Below are 17,266 nucleotides of genomic sequence, written 5' to 3'. Positions count from 1 at the left end.
CATCAGGATGTTTTTAGTCAAATGTGAGACGAGCCTTTGTGTTCTTTTTTGTCAGCAGTGGTTTTGGCCTTGAAACTCTCCCATGATGCCATTGTTGCCCAGTCTCTTTCTTATAGCTGAGTTATGAAGTTTGACCTTAACTGAGTCAGTGGGGCCTGCAGGTCTTTAGATATTGTTCTGGGTCCTTCTGGGACCTCCTGGATCAGTCGTCCATGCGGTCTTGGAGTCATTTTGATAGGCCCGCCACTCCTAGGAAGTTTCACCACTGTTCACAGTTTCCTCCATTTGTGGGCAATGGCTCTCAGCATAGTTGGCTGCATTTGTTGGAGATTTTATAGCCTGCTTCACTTTGTCAGACCAATTCTATTTCAGGGATTTCTTGATTCACCAGGTCTGGCAGTAATCAGGCCTTGGTGTGGACAGTGAAATTGAACTTAGTTTTCAAAAAAAAATGTGGTTAATCACACTTATTCTTGATCTAAAATGGGGGAATGGCTTTTTTACATAGGTCCAGGTAGGTTTGGAGTCTGTTTACCCTTGTTAAATGAAATTGTCATTTAAAAACGGACTTTTGCAAACTGCATTCAAAGGTTTGCGTGCGTCACAAAAGCTGCACCATTTAAAGGATTTAAAGTCTTTTCAAATGCATGGTAACTGTTTGTGCAAAGAGGAGCAGGGATTATAAGCCAACCCTAACAAACCGAGTAAAAAGCATTCCATGGGATGTTTTATTAACTACAACCTCCCTGCATATAAACCCAGAAATGATCATTTAATTGGGTCAGTAATGATGCTGTCAGGATACTTAACTCAAATGATATTAGACTTTGGATTAGCATTGTTAAAGAGATATTTTTCACTCTCCTAAGAAAAGAAACTAAACAAACCCAGCGTGGGCCCGTCTGAGTCTGGCGCTCTGCTGGATGTGTGTCGGCTGAGCAGCAGCCAGCCACAGTCCTGATCCTCTGGAAAGACGATAAGCTGCTCCTTAGCCGGGTCACTGCTGCCCACATGGCACCATATGTGTCTGCTTATGCATTTGTAAATAATACCAGAGAGCTCTGGATGTCCCTGAACGCATCGTCATGCTGCATTACTGCAGCTGAGCTGGAAAATTTCTGTATGCATCCTCTGAGAGAAAATACTGCATATAGACACAAAATCTTTATCCTATGAATAATATAGAGAAACAGGACCATACTGGCAAGTCTGATCTGTTTACAGCAGCAAACAACTCAATTAGCTGTATCTACTGTATTAACTTACAAAGTCTGATGATGCATTTGAATCATGCAGAGATCTCTTCATAATGCATTTAAAATGTCTTATATGTTTGGTATTTTCATGGTTGTCTGTGCATGCTTGTATAAATAAATGCCTGCTGCATGTTCAGGTACATCCAGGCCGCCACGTCTCCCAAAGACATCATCATCATGGTGGACATCAGCGGCAGCATGAAGGGGCTGAAGATGACCATCGCCAAACACACCATCAACACCATCCTGGACACGCTGGGGGAGAACGACTTCGTCAACGTCATCGCAGTGAGAAAAACACTCATGTACTAATTAGGCTGTCGGGTTATACCATGTCCAGGAGGATCTAAAGACAGGAACATGCACTCATTAGGCTTCAGTGCTGCCTAATGAGTGCATGTTTATAATAACTGCCGTAACAGCGAGTGTCTGTTTCCAGCAGCAGCACCAGGAGAGAAATCCTGACAATGATGTTGGCCTCATTCATCAAATAACATACCTGTAAAATATCTTTATCAGTTTAGAAGCACACAAAACATGACTTCACATTTCTACACCCTGACTGATGATAGCGTTTTATTTATTTTCTCTTAAATAATCCAGAAATAGAGTGCATAAACACACCAGTGAGCAGTGAAAAGAGACCAAACTTGATCCTCGGTCCTGATGGAGCTCAGGGAACCTGTGAAGTGTGGAAAAGAGGTTTTCAAGAAGGACTGAATGAAACACACATGGGGGTTTGCACGCTGCTCATCATGCATGCATGCACACTGGTCTGACCCGCCTCTATTGTGTTTTTTTAAAAGAACACTTAGGGCTGATAATAAATACTAAGGGAAAATTTGGTGTAAGAGTATTAAAGGTTGGATAACACCCAGCACTATCATTATTAACAAAACACAGAGGAACACTTTATAAGTTATGGAACAAGCAGAGGGTTTAACATAAAAACTAACATTATTATTTTACAAAAGCTGAAAATGTCAGTCCTTCTGCTCTTAGTTTTTTTAAATATTTCTGCTCTTAAAAGAGCTAATAGCTCCAAAAGTGGTGGAGCCAGGATGTTAGGAGGGCAGGGGCAAAAATAATTTAAAAAAGGGCACCTCTGTCTGTGATTGGACAACAGTGCACTAAATTAGAACATAGAAATAAAACAGCTGTAAGACCTGCTTTAGAGGGCAGTTTACACATTCTGTCCATTAAGAGGGCCCCAAAGAGGGCAAATCTTTAAATATTTTCCACTGTGAGGGCAGTTTCTCTCTGTTTTTTTTTCTGAATTTAAAGGGTATCAAAAAGGGCAAATCATCAAAACTACACTAATTAAAGGGCTCTGAATAGAGAATAGCATGAAATTTTGTCCATTTAGAAGCAATTTGTTGAATTTTGTCCATTAAGAGAGCACCAAAGGGGACAATTTGTTTCTGCTATAAGATGTTTCATAGAGAGCAAATCATTTACAGGACAATTTCTTCAGCTTTGTTAATTAGGAGGCTGTCCAGGTGGACAATCAAGTCAAATTCAAATATCAAATTTTGTCCATTTAGATGGCATCAAAGAGGGCAATTTATGAAATATTGTCCATGTAGAGGGCATCATAAAAGACAAATAGTATCTGCCATTAGATGCGTCGTAGAGGCCAGTTAACACACTCCGTCCACTAACAGGGCCACGTCTTCAGTTTTGTTAAAGAGGATGCCCAAAAGGACAAATTGTCAAATTTAGTTCATTTCAAGGGCTCTAAATAGGGAACATTATCAAATTAATCAATTTAGATGACAGAAAGAGAACAAATTGTTGGGTTTTTAGAGGGCACCAGAGGGTAATCCATCAAATTGATTGATTAAGAGGGCAAATCTTCAGGTTTTTTCCTTTTAGAGGCAGCACAGAGAGCCAACTTTGAACACTTTAAAGTCAACAGAAAGGCATCAAAAGGGCTCTTTTGTCATATTCTTTAAACAAGACCACATCAGGAGGGGCGGTTGCCCCCCTCACCCCCTCTCTGAGTCCACCAGTGAGCTCCAAAACCATTTAAAGTGCTTTGGTGGATTTCTTCAGTCAGCACAGTAGCTGAAAAGGTAAGACCCTATAAAAAAAAGAGCAGATTTACCCTTTAGGCAGGCCTGTCCACAAAGATGGCTGGGCCCCTGAAAACCCAGAGCACAGACCCTCACAAGATGTGATTCAATAATTGTTTTGAGAAAAATGGCCTCATGATTAATCTCTGACAGCCAATCACAGTTAATCTTTATTGTTTGTTTTTTTTGTAAACACAGGAGTTGAGTAAGCATTCTCTCCATCATGAAATGAAATGAAAGGTTGTTATCCAGATGGAGTGACAGTTTGAAGGTTTCTGTGCTATCCTTGTTTCTTGGATCTAACCCAGACTCTCCTCTCTGTGCAGTACACAGACTACGTTCGCTACGTGGAACCATGTTTCAGAGGGACTCTGGTCCAGGCCGACTTGGACAACAGAGAGGTAAGACCATTATCTGCTTCAGCCAGGCTTTAAGAGCTGAACAGGAGCATTAGTGGCCAGCACATGAACACTCAGAACTCACACAGACTCAGCTGAACCCTGGACCGCTGCCGATCAGCTGGCTGGCCCACATTCTGGAGTGACATCAGCGTGTGTCGCCACTTTTGGTTTTAAAGATACGATTCGAGCATGTTTAGGGGCGTGGCTGATATGACTACAACCGAGCACGGTGTAGCTGTTTCTAATGTTTGATATACTGGTCACATGACTCACACACTTAGATCTGAGCCACAAGACTCTCCAACTTTGGGGCATTTCTCCCTTTGGGCATCGTCTTAAATCACCATGGAAACAGCTGGAATGCCTCCCTTTAAACCTTCTCCATGTTGCTGATGTCATAAATCTCTTCACCTTTCTCTGTCAGCACTTTAAGACCCTGGTGGATGAGCTGCACGTCAAAGGAGAAGCAAAGATCAAGAACGCCATGAAGGAATCCTTTAAAATCCTCAATGAGGTTTGTGTCCCTTTAGTGGTTTGCAGAGCCAAAAGTATTAAATTATTTTTCTTTCACTGCTGCTGCCCAGATCCACTGGAGTCATTAGAACTTGTGTACATCCTGTTTTCTCCACGTTTGCGTGATGTTTCATATTTCTGTGTGCAGGCGAGGGCCAACGGTCAGGGCAGCATGTGTAACCAGGCCATCATGCTGATCACAGACGGAGCCATGGAGGACTTTGAGTCCGTCTTTGAGGAGTTCAACTGGCCTGAGCGCAGGGTGAGAATGAGGCTGAGGCCAGCCCACTTAAAATCATTGAGCCAAACAGCATTACTCCTCTTTTCCATGTTGTTTCATCATCATAAGCTGGAGCTCTGCAGGTCCATCAGAGACTCACAGCTGTCCTTTAGTCGGTCCGCTCCATGAATCAGCGTTAAAACTGAAGATTTGTTTGAAAGTCCCACAGGGTCTGTGGAATCCTCCTAATGCATCCCTCAGACTCAAACCATACAACAGAATCTAATACAGTATTATATTATCAGTGCTGTAACATAATGTGACTTACATAACATTATGTTACATTGCATTGCTTTACAATATGTTGTTACTTTACATTATGTGACCCCACGACACGACACAACATGATACATTACTTTACGTTACGTTACTGCATAGCTGGACACAACACAAAAACATTATTAAATGTTATGTTTAATTTAATTAGATTCGTTATGTTACTGATATATTTATACAGTATCATGCAGTTAAAGACAAAACGTTATGATACATTGCATTACGTTATTTTGCATTATCTTAAGTCATGGTGTCTTCAGTGACATAATGTTACATTGGACGTAACTACAAAATACAGTATAGTAGAGGATGAAACATTACTATACAGCACGTTACACTACGGTGCCTTACTCTGGGTCATGATACATTTCTTTACAACATGATATATAATGGCATGTTTTATGTTCTTTTATTTTACATGGTATTAAGTTATGTAATTTAACGTTATGTAACGTTACATTATGTTTTGTCACATTACATTATGTTATGTCATATTTCGATATGGTAACAATATTGGATTTGTTATGTTACAGTACATTACAATATGTAACAATACAGTTCGTTACAACAGGATACGACAGGAAATAATACATCATGATACAATACAATACGTTATGTTACATTACATTGTTCTATTTTATTGTGTAACATGGCAGCAGGTTACGTTATGTTATGTAATGTTAAGTTATGTAATGTTATGTTATGTTATGTTATGTGACATTACAATACTACACAAGATGATGCAATGCTATACTACACATACCATAATGTAACATTACATTACATTATGCTGAATAATGTTATGTTACAATATGATACAAAATGATATAATACCACACCACACTACACCATACCATAACGTAACGTAATGTAACGTTATACTACTGACTGTTGCATTAAGTTGTGCTATGCTGTTACGGTGCATTACGTTACAAAATTTGTTATGTTATATTACATAACATTATGATGTGATACGATACAAGATAACATAATACCATACTGTACCATACCATAATGCAATGTAGTGTAAAAATTAGGTAACATTACTTAACATTGCATTTTGTTATGTTGTGCCAAGTTAAATAATGTTGCATTACTTTGCTTTATATTATGTTACATTACATCCAGAACGTTATGTTATGGTACATTATGTTATTTTACATTATGTTGTTACATTACGTTATGTTACATTGTGTTATGTTCCGTAACATAATGTAACATCAGTACATGACATTATTTTACATTATGTTGTCTTTTGTTATGTTACATTATTCTACATTACATCAGTAAATAACGCTATGTTACATTATTTTATGTTACATTACGTTACATCCAGAACATTAGGTCATGTTACATTATGTTATAATACGTTATGTAACATTACATCCAGTGCGTTATGTTATGTCCAGTACATTATGTTATGTTGCATTATGATAAGATACCATATTATTCCATGCTAAAAAATACAATTATATGCAGTACAATTGCAATGGGATATGATGTGATTGAATCTGATGCGATACAACACAAGCAAACTGTATTAAGGCATCATGCCAGAGTCCATTAAAGAGCTGTCTCAAGCATAATTCAAGTTTACTCTGGTGTTTTTTTATTAACAACCTGGAAATATTTATCAACACACTGAGAAAAAGGATGAGGCATGATTGTTGAGTCATTAAGTATGCTGTTAATCTCAGCTTTTTCATAGAAATCAGTGAATTTTCCTGAAAATTTATGTTTGAAAAGAATAAAGGCATCAGTAATAAAAAAAACAAGGACCAAATCCATCAGACAGATGTAACCCAGTTTTTTGTGTTCAGGTGAGAGTCTTCACCTACCTGATCGGCAGAGAGATGACCTTCGCTCAGAACACAAAGTGGATCGCCTGCAACAACAAAGGTCAGAGATCTGGGAGTGTGGATATTTAGGATATAATTAGGCATGAATATGGAGCTAAGGGAGGATATTTGACCTCTGTTACCACTATATTCAGGCCTAAAGTGATGTAGAATTAAGGGGTTCAGATACTTATCTCAACCTCTTGGCTTTGTTTGTGCTGTTGGAGCCTTCTTGTGATTTTTCCATGTGAACATCAGACATGTATCTGTTTTACTGTGAGCTTACCAATGCTAACAGACTGTCCACCAAGCCTTAGCTGCAGTTTTTATATGCTAGACATCCTGGGCTGCAGTGTTTAATGTTTTCCCCTGGTTTATGATCTATTTCTGTGTGATTCCAGGTTACTACACACACATCTCCACTCTAGCTGACGTGCAGGAGAATGTCATGGAGTACCTGCACGTGCTCAGTCGACCAATGGTCATCAACCACGACCATGACATCATCTGGACGGAGGCCTACATGGACACAGTGGTGAGAGGAGACAGCCAATCAGAGTGGATTACATCATCCTTCATAATAATATCATTATCAATGCAATCCTTTATCATCTTCATCATCATCTTCATCTGTATGTCTGCTTCCTCTCTGTGTTCATTCTCCCATGATCCTCTGGGCCTTGTCCTCCATTCATTCTGCAGCTCCCCAACACAAAGGAGGTAAATGAGAAGCAATTGTAGTTGCGGCCGCTGTGAAGTGTAGCAGACTTCTGTTTCTGTCTTTAGATGTAGTCTGAGAGACGTTAGAAACACCAGAAGACAACAAGGATGTTATAAGTTCATCATTTTAAGGATAAAAGCTGAAACCCTGGTTATGGGGACACTTCTCTAAATATAACCCCACTGTTTGGACTGTTTCTCAGCTTTTCAACACCAAAGCTCAGAGTCTGCTGCTGATGACGTCTGTGGCCATGCCGGTGTTCAGCAAGAAGAAGGAAACGGTCAGTGTTTGACGCTCGGATATACAGGGTTGGAAACCTGATTACTATTACTGATTTTGAGGCTATATTATGAAATAAATGAAAACAATAACGCTTTACTTAAACTCCTCCAAAGTCATCTAACTTTAAAAAAGACAAAGTCCCTGAGTCCAGTTTTGACTTTCAGATAAGGAGGACTCAGACCAGCAGCCACACCATGGTCTATTTTCCATATAAAAATACTGCTTTAAAGTCTATTTATAGTGTCTATTCTGAACTTGCTTTTGTCTCTCCAGCTGTCCCATGGGATCCTGCTTGGCGTTGTGGGCTCAGACGTCCCGCTGATGGAGGTGATGAAGCTGGCACCCAGATACATGGTGAGTTCAGGATCATTTCACTGTGCAGGAAGTCCATTAGTCTGTGTAATAGCCTCCAAAAATAAAAGCTCAGACTGTGGAGAAAAAGACTCATGAAGATGAGACAAAAGACTAACAATTAGCACACAAGCTCTATTTTAAATATTCACTTCAATTCAAACAACGTTATTAATCCCTCAATCCAACAAATTCAGATATAAACTAGAAAAGCACTCAGAGAGTGGAGACCTCCACCATTAGCCCTATCTCCCAATAGTGAAGAATCCTTTAAAAAATTCCCGGATCTGTCCCCGTGTGCCCCCCCACCACGACATTTGCCGATTACTCCCTCCCCGGTGGGGTGGAAACATAATGAAAAAAAGTATAGGCTTTGCTATGGGTGCCAACAGATGCATTGACAGTCTCACACATGGTCTCACCGGACGACTGGAAGTCATGGCAGAGGGTGAATATTCCTCTATCCCTCCCAGCATTGTGAGTATTCTCGCTAAAATTCGCTGTCTTTCTCTCTGATACGCTCCGACTCGTCTCCTCGACCAGAGGTGCGTCTTTCAAACTCTACAAATTCCAACACTTTGAATAGAAAAACACCTAAAATGCTGCTGGGATTGAAGTTACTCATGGCTGCCATCTCCTGGTGTAAAGTGGTAACAGCGCAGACTTCCACCATTAGCCCTATCTCCCAATAGTACAGAACCCTTTAAAAACTTCCTGGATCCAGACGGTGATCCAGATCACTCCCAAAATCTGATCAGTTCTTCCTTATGCCATTTCTGACAATTCCCGAAAATTTCATCAAAATCCGTCCACAACTTTTTGAGTTATGTTGTTAATAAACAAACAAACCCACCTAATCACATAAACTCCTTGGTTAAAAATCAAGCATATCACGTTAACTTAGGTAGGCAACGGAGTTCAGTGCTGCCATATAATTGAAATCAGCTGATCTCACACAAGCCCTCATCAGCTGACGGCCAGCTGATTTGCTTCTAAGCACGCTATTGTTAGTCACACCCAGTCTGTCTTATCTAAAGTGCTCGAGCCTGCCTACTCTTTGCTGCTCCCCCTGCAACCCTCCTCCACCCCAGCTCCTCCTTTATTCTGCATCTGACTGAGCCAGTGTCATTCTATTGTCACTGATGCCTGCTCTGCTCTGGGGTTTTTTGCTGCTTCTCTCACTGCATCAGGTTATCCTTGTAGGCACAAGAAATGCAGGAACATGATGCAGAATGCCAAATATAGACAATGGTAATAAATGCAGTTAGTAACTGCTCATGAAGAAAAATGCTGACTAAAAGTCATGTGTGTTCTTGACCTGAAATCCACATAGGATAACGGCTTTCTAAAGTAAGAAACAAAATAAATGGTTTAAAAATCTGCACGATAGATAAGGAAGTAGGAAGACGGTCTTTGATGATGTCTTACAAATAATAAAAACATCCATAGAAGCAGGATGGACTCTATTTTCCACACAGGTTAGAACAATTGTTGCCATGGTTACCTGTTTTTCTTTCTTCTGGGCTGATTTGAAAACTATAAGTGCACAGCGCCCCCTTCTGTACCAGACTGCTTACACACACTAATGTGCTCTGTGATGGACCCATACATTACTGATGTAAAAGCAGACCAGCAAAGGAGAAGGCAGCACAGAGCGCTGTACTTGAGCCCAGGATAAAACCATTGTGCCTAATGGGAAAGCATCCTGTACCACTTGATCATCTCCTTTTCCTCTTTCCTCAGCTGGGAGCTCACGGTTACGCCTTCCTTGTCACAAATAACGGCTACATCCTTGCTCACCCTGACCTTCGACCTCTGGTGAGTTCTTCATTTCTGCAGCAGCTTTAACTTTTTAATCTTTCATAAAAATGCAAACATGAAGGCAGAAATCAAGAGTGTCATTATTCGGTGTGACCTCTGTCCTGCAGTATAAAGATGGAAAGAAACTGAAGCCGAAGCCGAACTACAACAGCGTGGATCTGTCAGAGGTGGAGTGGGAGGACACGGACGAGACGGTAACTTTTGCAGACAAAATTATAAATGCATGATTGTTTATCATTATTTATTATTTTAGGCTTTCAGTTTCAGTCTGGTCTAGAATATTGTGTTTATTTTTGATTAACCAAGCACCCACTACCGTGACTTTAGCTCTCCCACCATCCAGTAGCGGGTAGAAAGTCTTGTTTTGTGTTTTGTTATGGTTGGGAAGATAAGTGTGAGCAGCATTAACATATCCTACAGACTTTATGCATTGAGGTAATCTGGGTATTAAACGTGTTTTTGTTTCCTCTTTAGCTGAGGACTGCCATGGTGAAAGGAGAGACAGGAACCTGCAGCCTGAGCATCAGAGCATCGGTGGATAAAGGGGTGAGGAATCCAATCATTGTAAAATTACTGTTTTTCCATACAGGTCAACAATCACTTCAGTCTTTGGATTTTAAAAACGTTCATTCCTCTCTGACAGAAACGGCCTCTGTACCTCATCAATGACTACTTCTACACAAACATCGACGAGACACCTTTCAGGTAAATCTGCTGCTTTATCATCTGATCATTTTTATATGCACCGTTAAATCTACTTTTACAGATGTTTTACTTCACCTCTGCTTGCTCAAAAGATCATACACTCACAGCCACTTTATTAGGTACACCTAATGCTCCTAAAACAGGGTTTAATAATGCAGGCTTTCATGATGTCTAATCTAAATTCTGATGCTACAGTCTGGATGTCACAGCAGGAATGAGAGCATTCCTTATAAAGGTGTACCTAATAAAGTGGCTAAAAGCATTTACTAACATTTACTAGACCACTATCTAGGCCAGTGTTACTCAACTCTGCTCAACCAAAGAGCCAAATTTTTGAAAAATACTTTTACAAGAGCCACAATCTAAGTGGTGAAAGTGGCAAAAACAGCTTGAAGTAGCAATGAAAATAAGTTAAAGGTGGCGAAAATGGTCAAAAAGCAGCAAAAATGGGTGAAGAGGGGTGAAAATTGGGAGAAAACGTGGAAAAAGGATAAGAAAGTAGCAAAAACAGGTAGGAAGTGACAAAAAACAAGTTAGGTGGCATAAAAATGGTCCAAAAGTGGCACAAACCTGGCAAAAAAGTAAGAAGAGTGACCAAAATGGGCAAAAAGCAGTCAAGAGCAGCAAAACAGGGCAAAAAATAGGAAACAAGTGATATTGAATGGCAAAAGGTAGCTTAAATGGTGAAAAGGGGTGGAATGTGGATAAAAGTGGCGAAAAGAAGTTGCAAAAAATGGGCAAAAGAGAAGAAAAAAGTGGTATTTAATGGCAAAACGTAGCTAAAATGGGCCAAAATGGAGAGAAAAGGGGCAACAATTGTATATAAGTGGCAAAAAATAGTGAAAAATGGCAAAAATGGGATAGAAGTTGCAAAAAGAAGTCGCAAAAATGGGCATCAAAGAAGGAAAAAAGTGGTAATTAATGGCAAAAGGTAGTTTAAATGGGCAAAAAGTGTTGAAAAAGGGCAAAAATTTGATAAAGGTGGCAAAAAGAGGTGGCAAAAAAGATGAAACAGGTAGTATTTAATTGTAAAAGGTAGTTTAAATGGGCAAAAAGTGTTGAAAAAGGGCAAAAATTTGATAAAAGTGGCAAAAAGAGGTGGCAAAAAAGATGAAACAAGTAGTATTTAACTGTAAAAGGTAGCTTAAATGGGCAAAAAGTGGCCAAAAAAAAATGGTCTTAAAGGGCAAAAATGGGACTAAAGTGGCAGAAATTGGAAACAAGTGGCAAAAAGAAGTGGTTTAAATGGATAAAAAAAGGTGTATTTAATTGCAAAAGGTAACTTAAATGGGTGAAAAGTGGTAAAAAAAAAAATGTTGAAAAGGGCAAAAAGTTTTCCTCTTTTAACGTTTTCTTAGGGAATAATATTTAAAATCAAGACATTAAAAAGTTACAAATAAACACAAAAGAGCCACATGTGGAGTATCACTGGTCTAGGCTCTGCTGTCATTCTCTAATAATACATTTAAACAGAGGAGCACTCCACCCCGACTCATTCAGTTGTACCTGTGAGGTCCAACCACCAGGGGGCAGCATTCCGCCTCTTTTTACTCTAATGCACCAGTCCACTTCATGTCCTGAAGTCCTTCTGTCGTCTGTCTCTGCAGCTTCGGCATGGTGCTGACCAAAGGTCACGGCAGGCTCATGTTCATGGGAAACGTGTCGGTGGAGGAAGGTACGATTTCCCATAATGCCCTACTGTAAATGCACAGCTGTGTCTGTGCTGTGGTTGGTTAGAGAAATATTATGACAATAAGTGTTTGAAGCCATGGCTGCCATTTGTTTAGGCTGATAAGATACGGTCATATACTATAGGATTTTTTTTTAATTTGTGTATTTTACATCTAAAACGTTGACCACACCTCGGTTTAAGACCCCAGGTTGGGAACCAGTGCTGCAGATGATACTATGGACTGGAGATCAGGCAGTAGTGTTTGGGAATGTAGTCCAGGTTTTGTTGAAATTGGCTGTTTCATGACAGAGAGAGGAGGCCAGTTTTCCATGGAAATTTGTTCAATCAATTTCATTGATGAAATTCAAGCATAGAAATCTGGATTTTAAGTTTGTTTGTGTATATATATCGAATGACTCTGATTTTTGTCTCTGCAGGCCTGCACGATCTCACCTCCCCAGACCTCTTCATCGCTGAGGAATGGTACGTCCAATAGTATTCATCATCTGTTTAAATCCTGACATTTGAAGAGAGAAAACATCCATGTAGGCCCAGGATTTGATCCAGGGATTACTGAAGTGGGGCCTGTTTGGGGGTAGGGGTGTAGCTATCATATTCCAAATGATATTACACAGCCCCCCTCCCTTAACCGGCTAGCCAAGTAAAAAATGTTGCATCATGTTTTACATATATCTATGTATTTTAATTTATGTTTATAACCATAATTTCCTCTATATAAGCAGTATTTTTACCATGGTTAAACTCAATTTATTTGCATTATTTCACAGTACTGGAGGAGCAGACACTCCCCAATATTTTATTTTACTCTATCTGATTCAAATTTCAGTCTGTGGACCGATTCATTTAGTCGCTTTTGATTCAGTAATGACACTAATTACCAAGAAAAAATAAATAAAAACCCACTTTTCATTGCAGGCCTCTCAAGGGCCCCTCCTTACTGTGGGCCTGGGTGATCAGTGACCCGATCTACGCCCATGTTGGGGACATAATGCTGGCAACCTAAACAGAATCTGCTGTGCATTGTTGGACTACTTAAACTTGTAGTAATGAGAGAACCAAACTCCTGCTTTTAGCTGCATCCTTCCTGCCAGTGATGTTTGGATGTAAAATAAAATGACAACTTTAAGCTGTCAGGTGTTAACATCTCTAGCCTTTCCTTTTTTTCAGGACTTACTGTGAAACGGACATTGACCCCGCCCACAGGAAATACTCCCAGCTTCAGGCCGCCATCCGCTACCTTCTGGGAAAGGAACCTGACCTGGAGTGTAAGTTTGTCTCACCTTTACAAAATAAATGTTTTCATTTTAACCTCTGTAAAAAGTTGGATACGAATGGCACTTCTCAGTCATAAACACCAGTGTAAAGTCTGTCTTTGATATCTGGGAGATTATGAAGTAATGCATGTTTCATTTAAGATCATCTGTAAGTCACTGAACCTGTCTGTTACCTAGGCGACGAGGTGTTGCTCCAGCAGACGCTGTTTGATGCCGTGGTAACAGCTCCTCTGGAGGCCTACTGGAACGCCCTGATGCTCAGTGACAAGTAAGACCTGGTTATTCAGCACATTTATGCTCCACAATATCAGTAATTAAAGGGACAGTTCAGCCAAATATACAAGATTAAACAGCTAAGGTATTCATAAAAGAACTGTCTATTATAAATCCAAATAATAATAAACAGTATAAGCAGTTCAACAAAAAATGTGCTGAATCAAGACAACAAAAAAGGCCTAGTCCATAAGAACTAGGGCCACAAGCAGCACCAAAGAGCCCTCGCTCCCTGGCACATTCGGGTTGTGTCACAACGGCGGGAGCGTGGAAATAACTGGGCGTAAGCAACCCGTGCTCCTCCTCCTACAACTGTTATTTATTATATATAAGGAGATACTGAAATGCTCACTATCACCAGTGAGACATCCTTCAATGAAGCATCTCTGTGTTGTAGGCAATTATTGAGAGCTGTCTTTCAAAATCAGAGCTCAATAAGAGGAATGAAGATGTGACCTATTTGTGTCACTTCCAGTTGCCAGTAGGGGGCGCTATGATGAGATGTTTGCGTGTGAGCATGTTCAGTGCCATGCTGTTGTCTTGCAAAGAGAGCAGAAGGCCACAGAACATTGTTTGCTAAAGTTAGAATGGGTCAAAGTCATTTGGCACCATCAAAAATCCCTTATTTTGAAACTGAGATGAAGCTCATGGACTTCCTGTTGGGATTTGGGTATGGGTCCCAGAGACTTTTTTATGGGTCTTATGATGACCCACATGCAGACCAAAAATCATAAGTCTGGGCTGAATGGTGTGCAGGGGCTGGATTTTTTTAAAAGGAAAGTTTTTCAAAAAACAGAGGTGTGAATTTTCAATTGCCATTAGGGGGCACTGTGACAAAGTAATATTGATAAATGTATGTATTTTGGATCAAAGTGTGATCATCCATGTGAAGTTTAGTGATGATTTACAGCAGCATTAAAAGTTATATGGAATTATTGGTGCATTTTCAATGCAAAAAATGTACAATAAGGACGTTAAAGGGTGGGCTCCAGTCATGACACCGCCCTATGATTAAAAACTCAAAATTGCATAACTTTACATCTTCAGGTTGTCTAGTATGACCATAAAAATTCTGGAGTCAATCAGATAAAATCCCTCAGACTAGTTTGTGAAAATAGGAAATTTGTCAATCGCCCAAAAACACCAAAATTTGACATTTAGCTGTTTGTAGTGCACTTCCTGTACATTTTAGAGGATGGCTCCTGAGACTTTTTCCTTCGTCTAATCATGATGCATAAGTGTACCAATTTTCATGCATGTAGCTTTTTTCCAGTCCCCATCTCACATCTGGGGACCCTGTGGGGTCTTTGCTTGATGGACTTCCTCAGTTACACCAATTTCCTGTGAAGTTTGTGAGCATGTTAAAGCCCCAAAGTAGCGGCTCTGCGGACAGAAAATAATGCATAAAGATATAATAGTGTCCTAGCTGTGCTCCGGCCCTAATTAATGTTCTTCGCTTTAAGCACCTAACCTGATATGCCAGATGGATTTGTTTCACACATCCATCTAGGAAAGCTTCAATAGGAAACGTTTGAAAAAAGGCAGAGGCTTTGAAAAAAACTCGGAGTGTGATTGGGTGAACGTTCTTTCCGTCACATCTCTACGGGCCAGTCAGAGCAACAAAAAACGCCACACAGACGCTATTGAGCTGTGCGTGCACAGCTACTGAGGAATAACACGAAACATGGCGACTATAGACATGTAAGTACACGACTTTTGTCATTTTGAAAAGAAAACAACTCACTGCTGTTCTTTGTTCTTCTTTAAATGAAGAATTGTCGTCAAGTTCTGATAAAACTGGCGCTTTAGCAGCTTTCACGTTAATCTCTTCCTCCATAACTGCACCAGCTCTTGCTGCTGCTTGTTTACATCACAACTCTGCTGTGCCTGAAAGTACTGCCCCTCGTTGCTGATTGGTCCTGTCACTTTCTGACCAGGCCAAACGGTTCAGATGGGAGCTTTGCAAGATGGATTCGCCAGTGAAAAACAAACGGGTGTATTCATCTGCTTTGCAAGGTTAATAAGCACCATCATTTGCTTGAGATTCGCACCCACTATTACCTCCTTTTTGCACAATATCCACAAAAGAATGTGCACTTATCATGCCAGTGCTAACACAAGGTTTGCCATCTGAGTGCCCCTAGCACTACTTTGCCACAGACCAAGAGGAACGCCATCAGCTTTGATCTAAAGATCTGCAACACTGCAATGACAGAGTGTGACAGAAAAGGAAAGAAATTAGTTTGTGCAGATAAATACACGCATGTCGGCACATTAGAGGATCATGTACATGTGCAAACTGTATTTGAAAATGTGCCTGGCAATGAAACTCCTTTCTAATTCTGATGATTCATCTCCAAACATGAGAAGATGAGTGAAATGACCACATAATGAACCTCTTTTTTATTTCTGGTATTTGTTTCCTTGGTTCACGTTTGTGTTTGTGTGTGCAGGGTGGAGCCTGGGATCGAGACGGCCTTCCTGGGTACCCGTGCCGGCCTGATGAGACTCATCAGATACGCTGGAGTGGAAAAACGGGTGGCAAAGTAAGATCGAGTTCCTGCAGCCGGGTTCAAATCTCAGTTTGTAGATTTAGATAGCCGTGATGCTTTTATAAGGAGATGGATGTGACATTTAATGTCCTCTTAACAGGAGGTTTCTGACTCCGTCTGATAAAGATAACCTCTTCACTATCGATCACTTCCCCCTGTGGTATCGTCTCGCTGTGGAGAACACTCCTGGAAGCTTCTTCTACTACCCCGTCAATGACAAAGGTCTGACTGCATCCAGTGAAATACACTTTTCTTCTTATTTTAATTTATATAACATTAATTTTTTGATTACTCTGAATGATTTTAAGTCCTTGCTGAAATCCTTTTCGCAAGCTGTGTGTTTCTTAAACTAAAAAAAAAAAACCTGGCTGATTAAAGGTCAAATAAGTGAAATCATGTCTTACTCTTTTCAGGAATACAGTACGTGATAGCGACGACGTCAGTGATAGTTTCATCAGGAGGAAAGATGGCCGTGGCTGGAGGTGAGTCTCTGAAATATTTAAGCCGTCGAGTCTTTGAAATCTGGCACCATGTCCAAACAGCATGCACACATTCGACATCACAACCCCCTGCATAAATGGAGCTCTCACTGTCCACACTGCATATGTTTAAAATCTTCTTATCTATGGTTGTCAGTGTTTCTCTTGTTTAAAATGTGACATCTGGCCCTTTCATTTTGAAAGCAGGCAAACAGAAGTTGCTGCTTTGAGCTTTCGGCAGCTTTGAGCTGAATGCTTTTGTCTTTGTGCTGGCACAGGTCAGAGCATTATACATTTATATAAGCACAGAAATAGAAGTAATTTATATTATTAACAACTAAACAACTAACAAAATAAGCTTTTAAAATGTTGAATATTTATGTAAGTATTTCTTCCGCTTTAAATGAGTCAGACTTTTAAAACTACTTCAGCCTGAAATATTTATATGATATTAATTCTATTTGGGGGATTTTAAC

At 40.1% G+C, this 17,266-nt stretch overlaps 1 protein-coding gene across 1 annotated transcript in view; it reads left to right on the top strand.

The window, feature by feature from the left end:
- The window catches only part of LOC121515292 (voltage-dependent calcium channel subunit alpha-2/delta-4-like), a 94,310-nt gene that overhangs the window by 21,305 nt on the left and 55,739 nt on the right, over window positions 1-17,266 (top strand). The window contains exons 8-27 of the mRNA XM_041795985.1: window positions 1,394-1,544; window positions 3,658-3,732; window positions 4,157-4,246; window positions 4,394-4,507; window positions 6,622-6,700; window positions 7,041-7,174; window positions 7,342-7,359; window positions 7,563-7,640; window positions 7,916-7,996; window positions 9,737-9,811; window positions 9,922-10,008; window positions 10,289-10,360; window positions 10,458-10,519; window positions 12,127-12,194; window positions 12,629-12,674; window positions 13,380-13,477; window positions 13,664-13,754; window positions 16,213-16,305; window positions 16,412-16,533; window positions 16,725-16,793. Of these exons, the coding sequence (XP_041651919.1) occupies window positions 1,394-1,544; window positions 3,658-3,732; window positions 4,157-4,246; window positions 4,394-4,507; window positions 6,622-6,700; window positions 7,041-7,174; window positions 7,342-7,359; window positions 7,563-7,640; window positions 7,916-7,996; window positions 9,737-9,811; window positions 9,922-10,008; window positions 10,289-10,360; window positions 10,458-10,519; window positions 12,127-12,194; window positions 12,629-12,674; window positions 13,380-13,477; window positions 13,664-13,754; window positions 16,213-16,305; window positions 16,412-16,533; window positions 16,725-16,793 (1,703 nt within the window). The remainder of the gene's footprint in view (window positions 1-1,393; window positions 1,545-3,657; window positions 3,733-4,156; window positions 4,247-4,393; window positions 4,508-6,621; window positions 6,701-7,040; window positions 7,175-7,341; window positions 7,360-7,562; window positions 7,641-7,915; window positions 7,997-9,736; window positions 9,812-9,921; window positions 10,009-10,288; window positions 10,361-10,457; window positions 10,520-12,126; window positions 12,195-12,628; window positions 12,675-13,379; window positions 13,478-13,663; window positions 13,755-16,212; window positions 16,306-16,411; window positions 16,534-16,724; window positions 16,794-17,266) is intronic.

The sequence above is a fragment of the Cheilinus undulatus genome, linkage group 9 (assembly GCF_018320785.1).
Source record: "Cheilinus undulatus linkage group 9, ASM1832078v1, whole genome shotgun sequence".
Classification (NCBI taxonomy): domain Eukaryota; kingdom Metazoa; phylum Chordata; class Actinopteri; order Labriformes; family Labridae; genus Cheilinus; species Cheilinus undulatus.
Note: the sequence above shows the minus strand (reverse complement) of the source record. Positions and strands in the feature narration are given on the sequence as shown.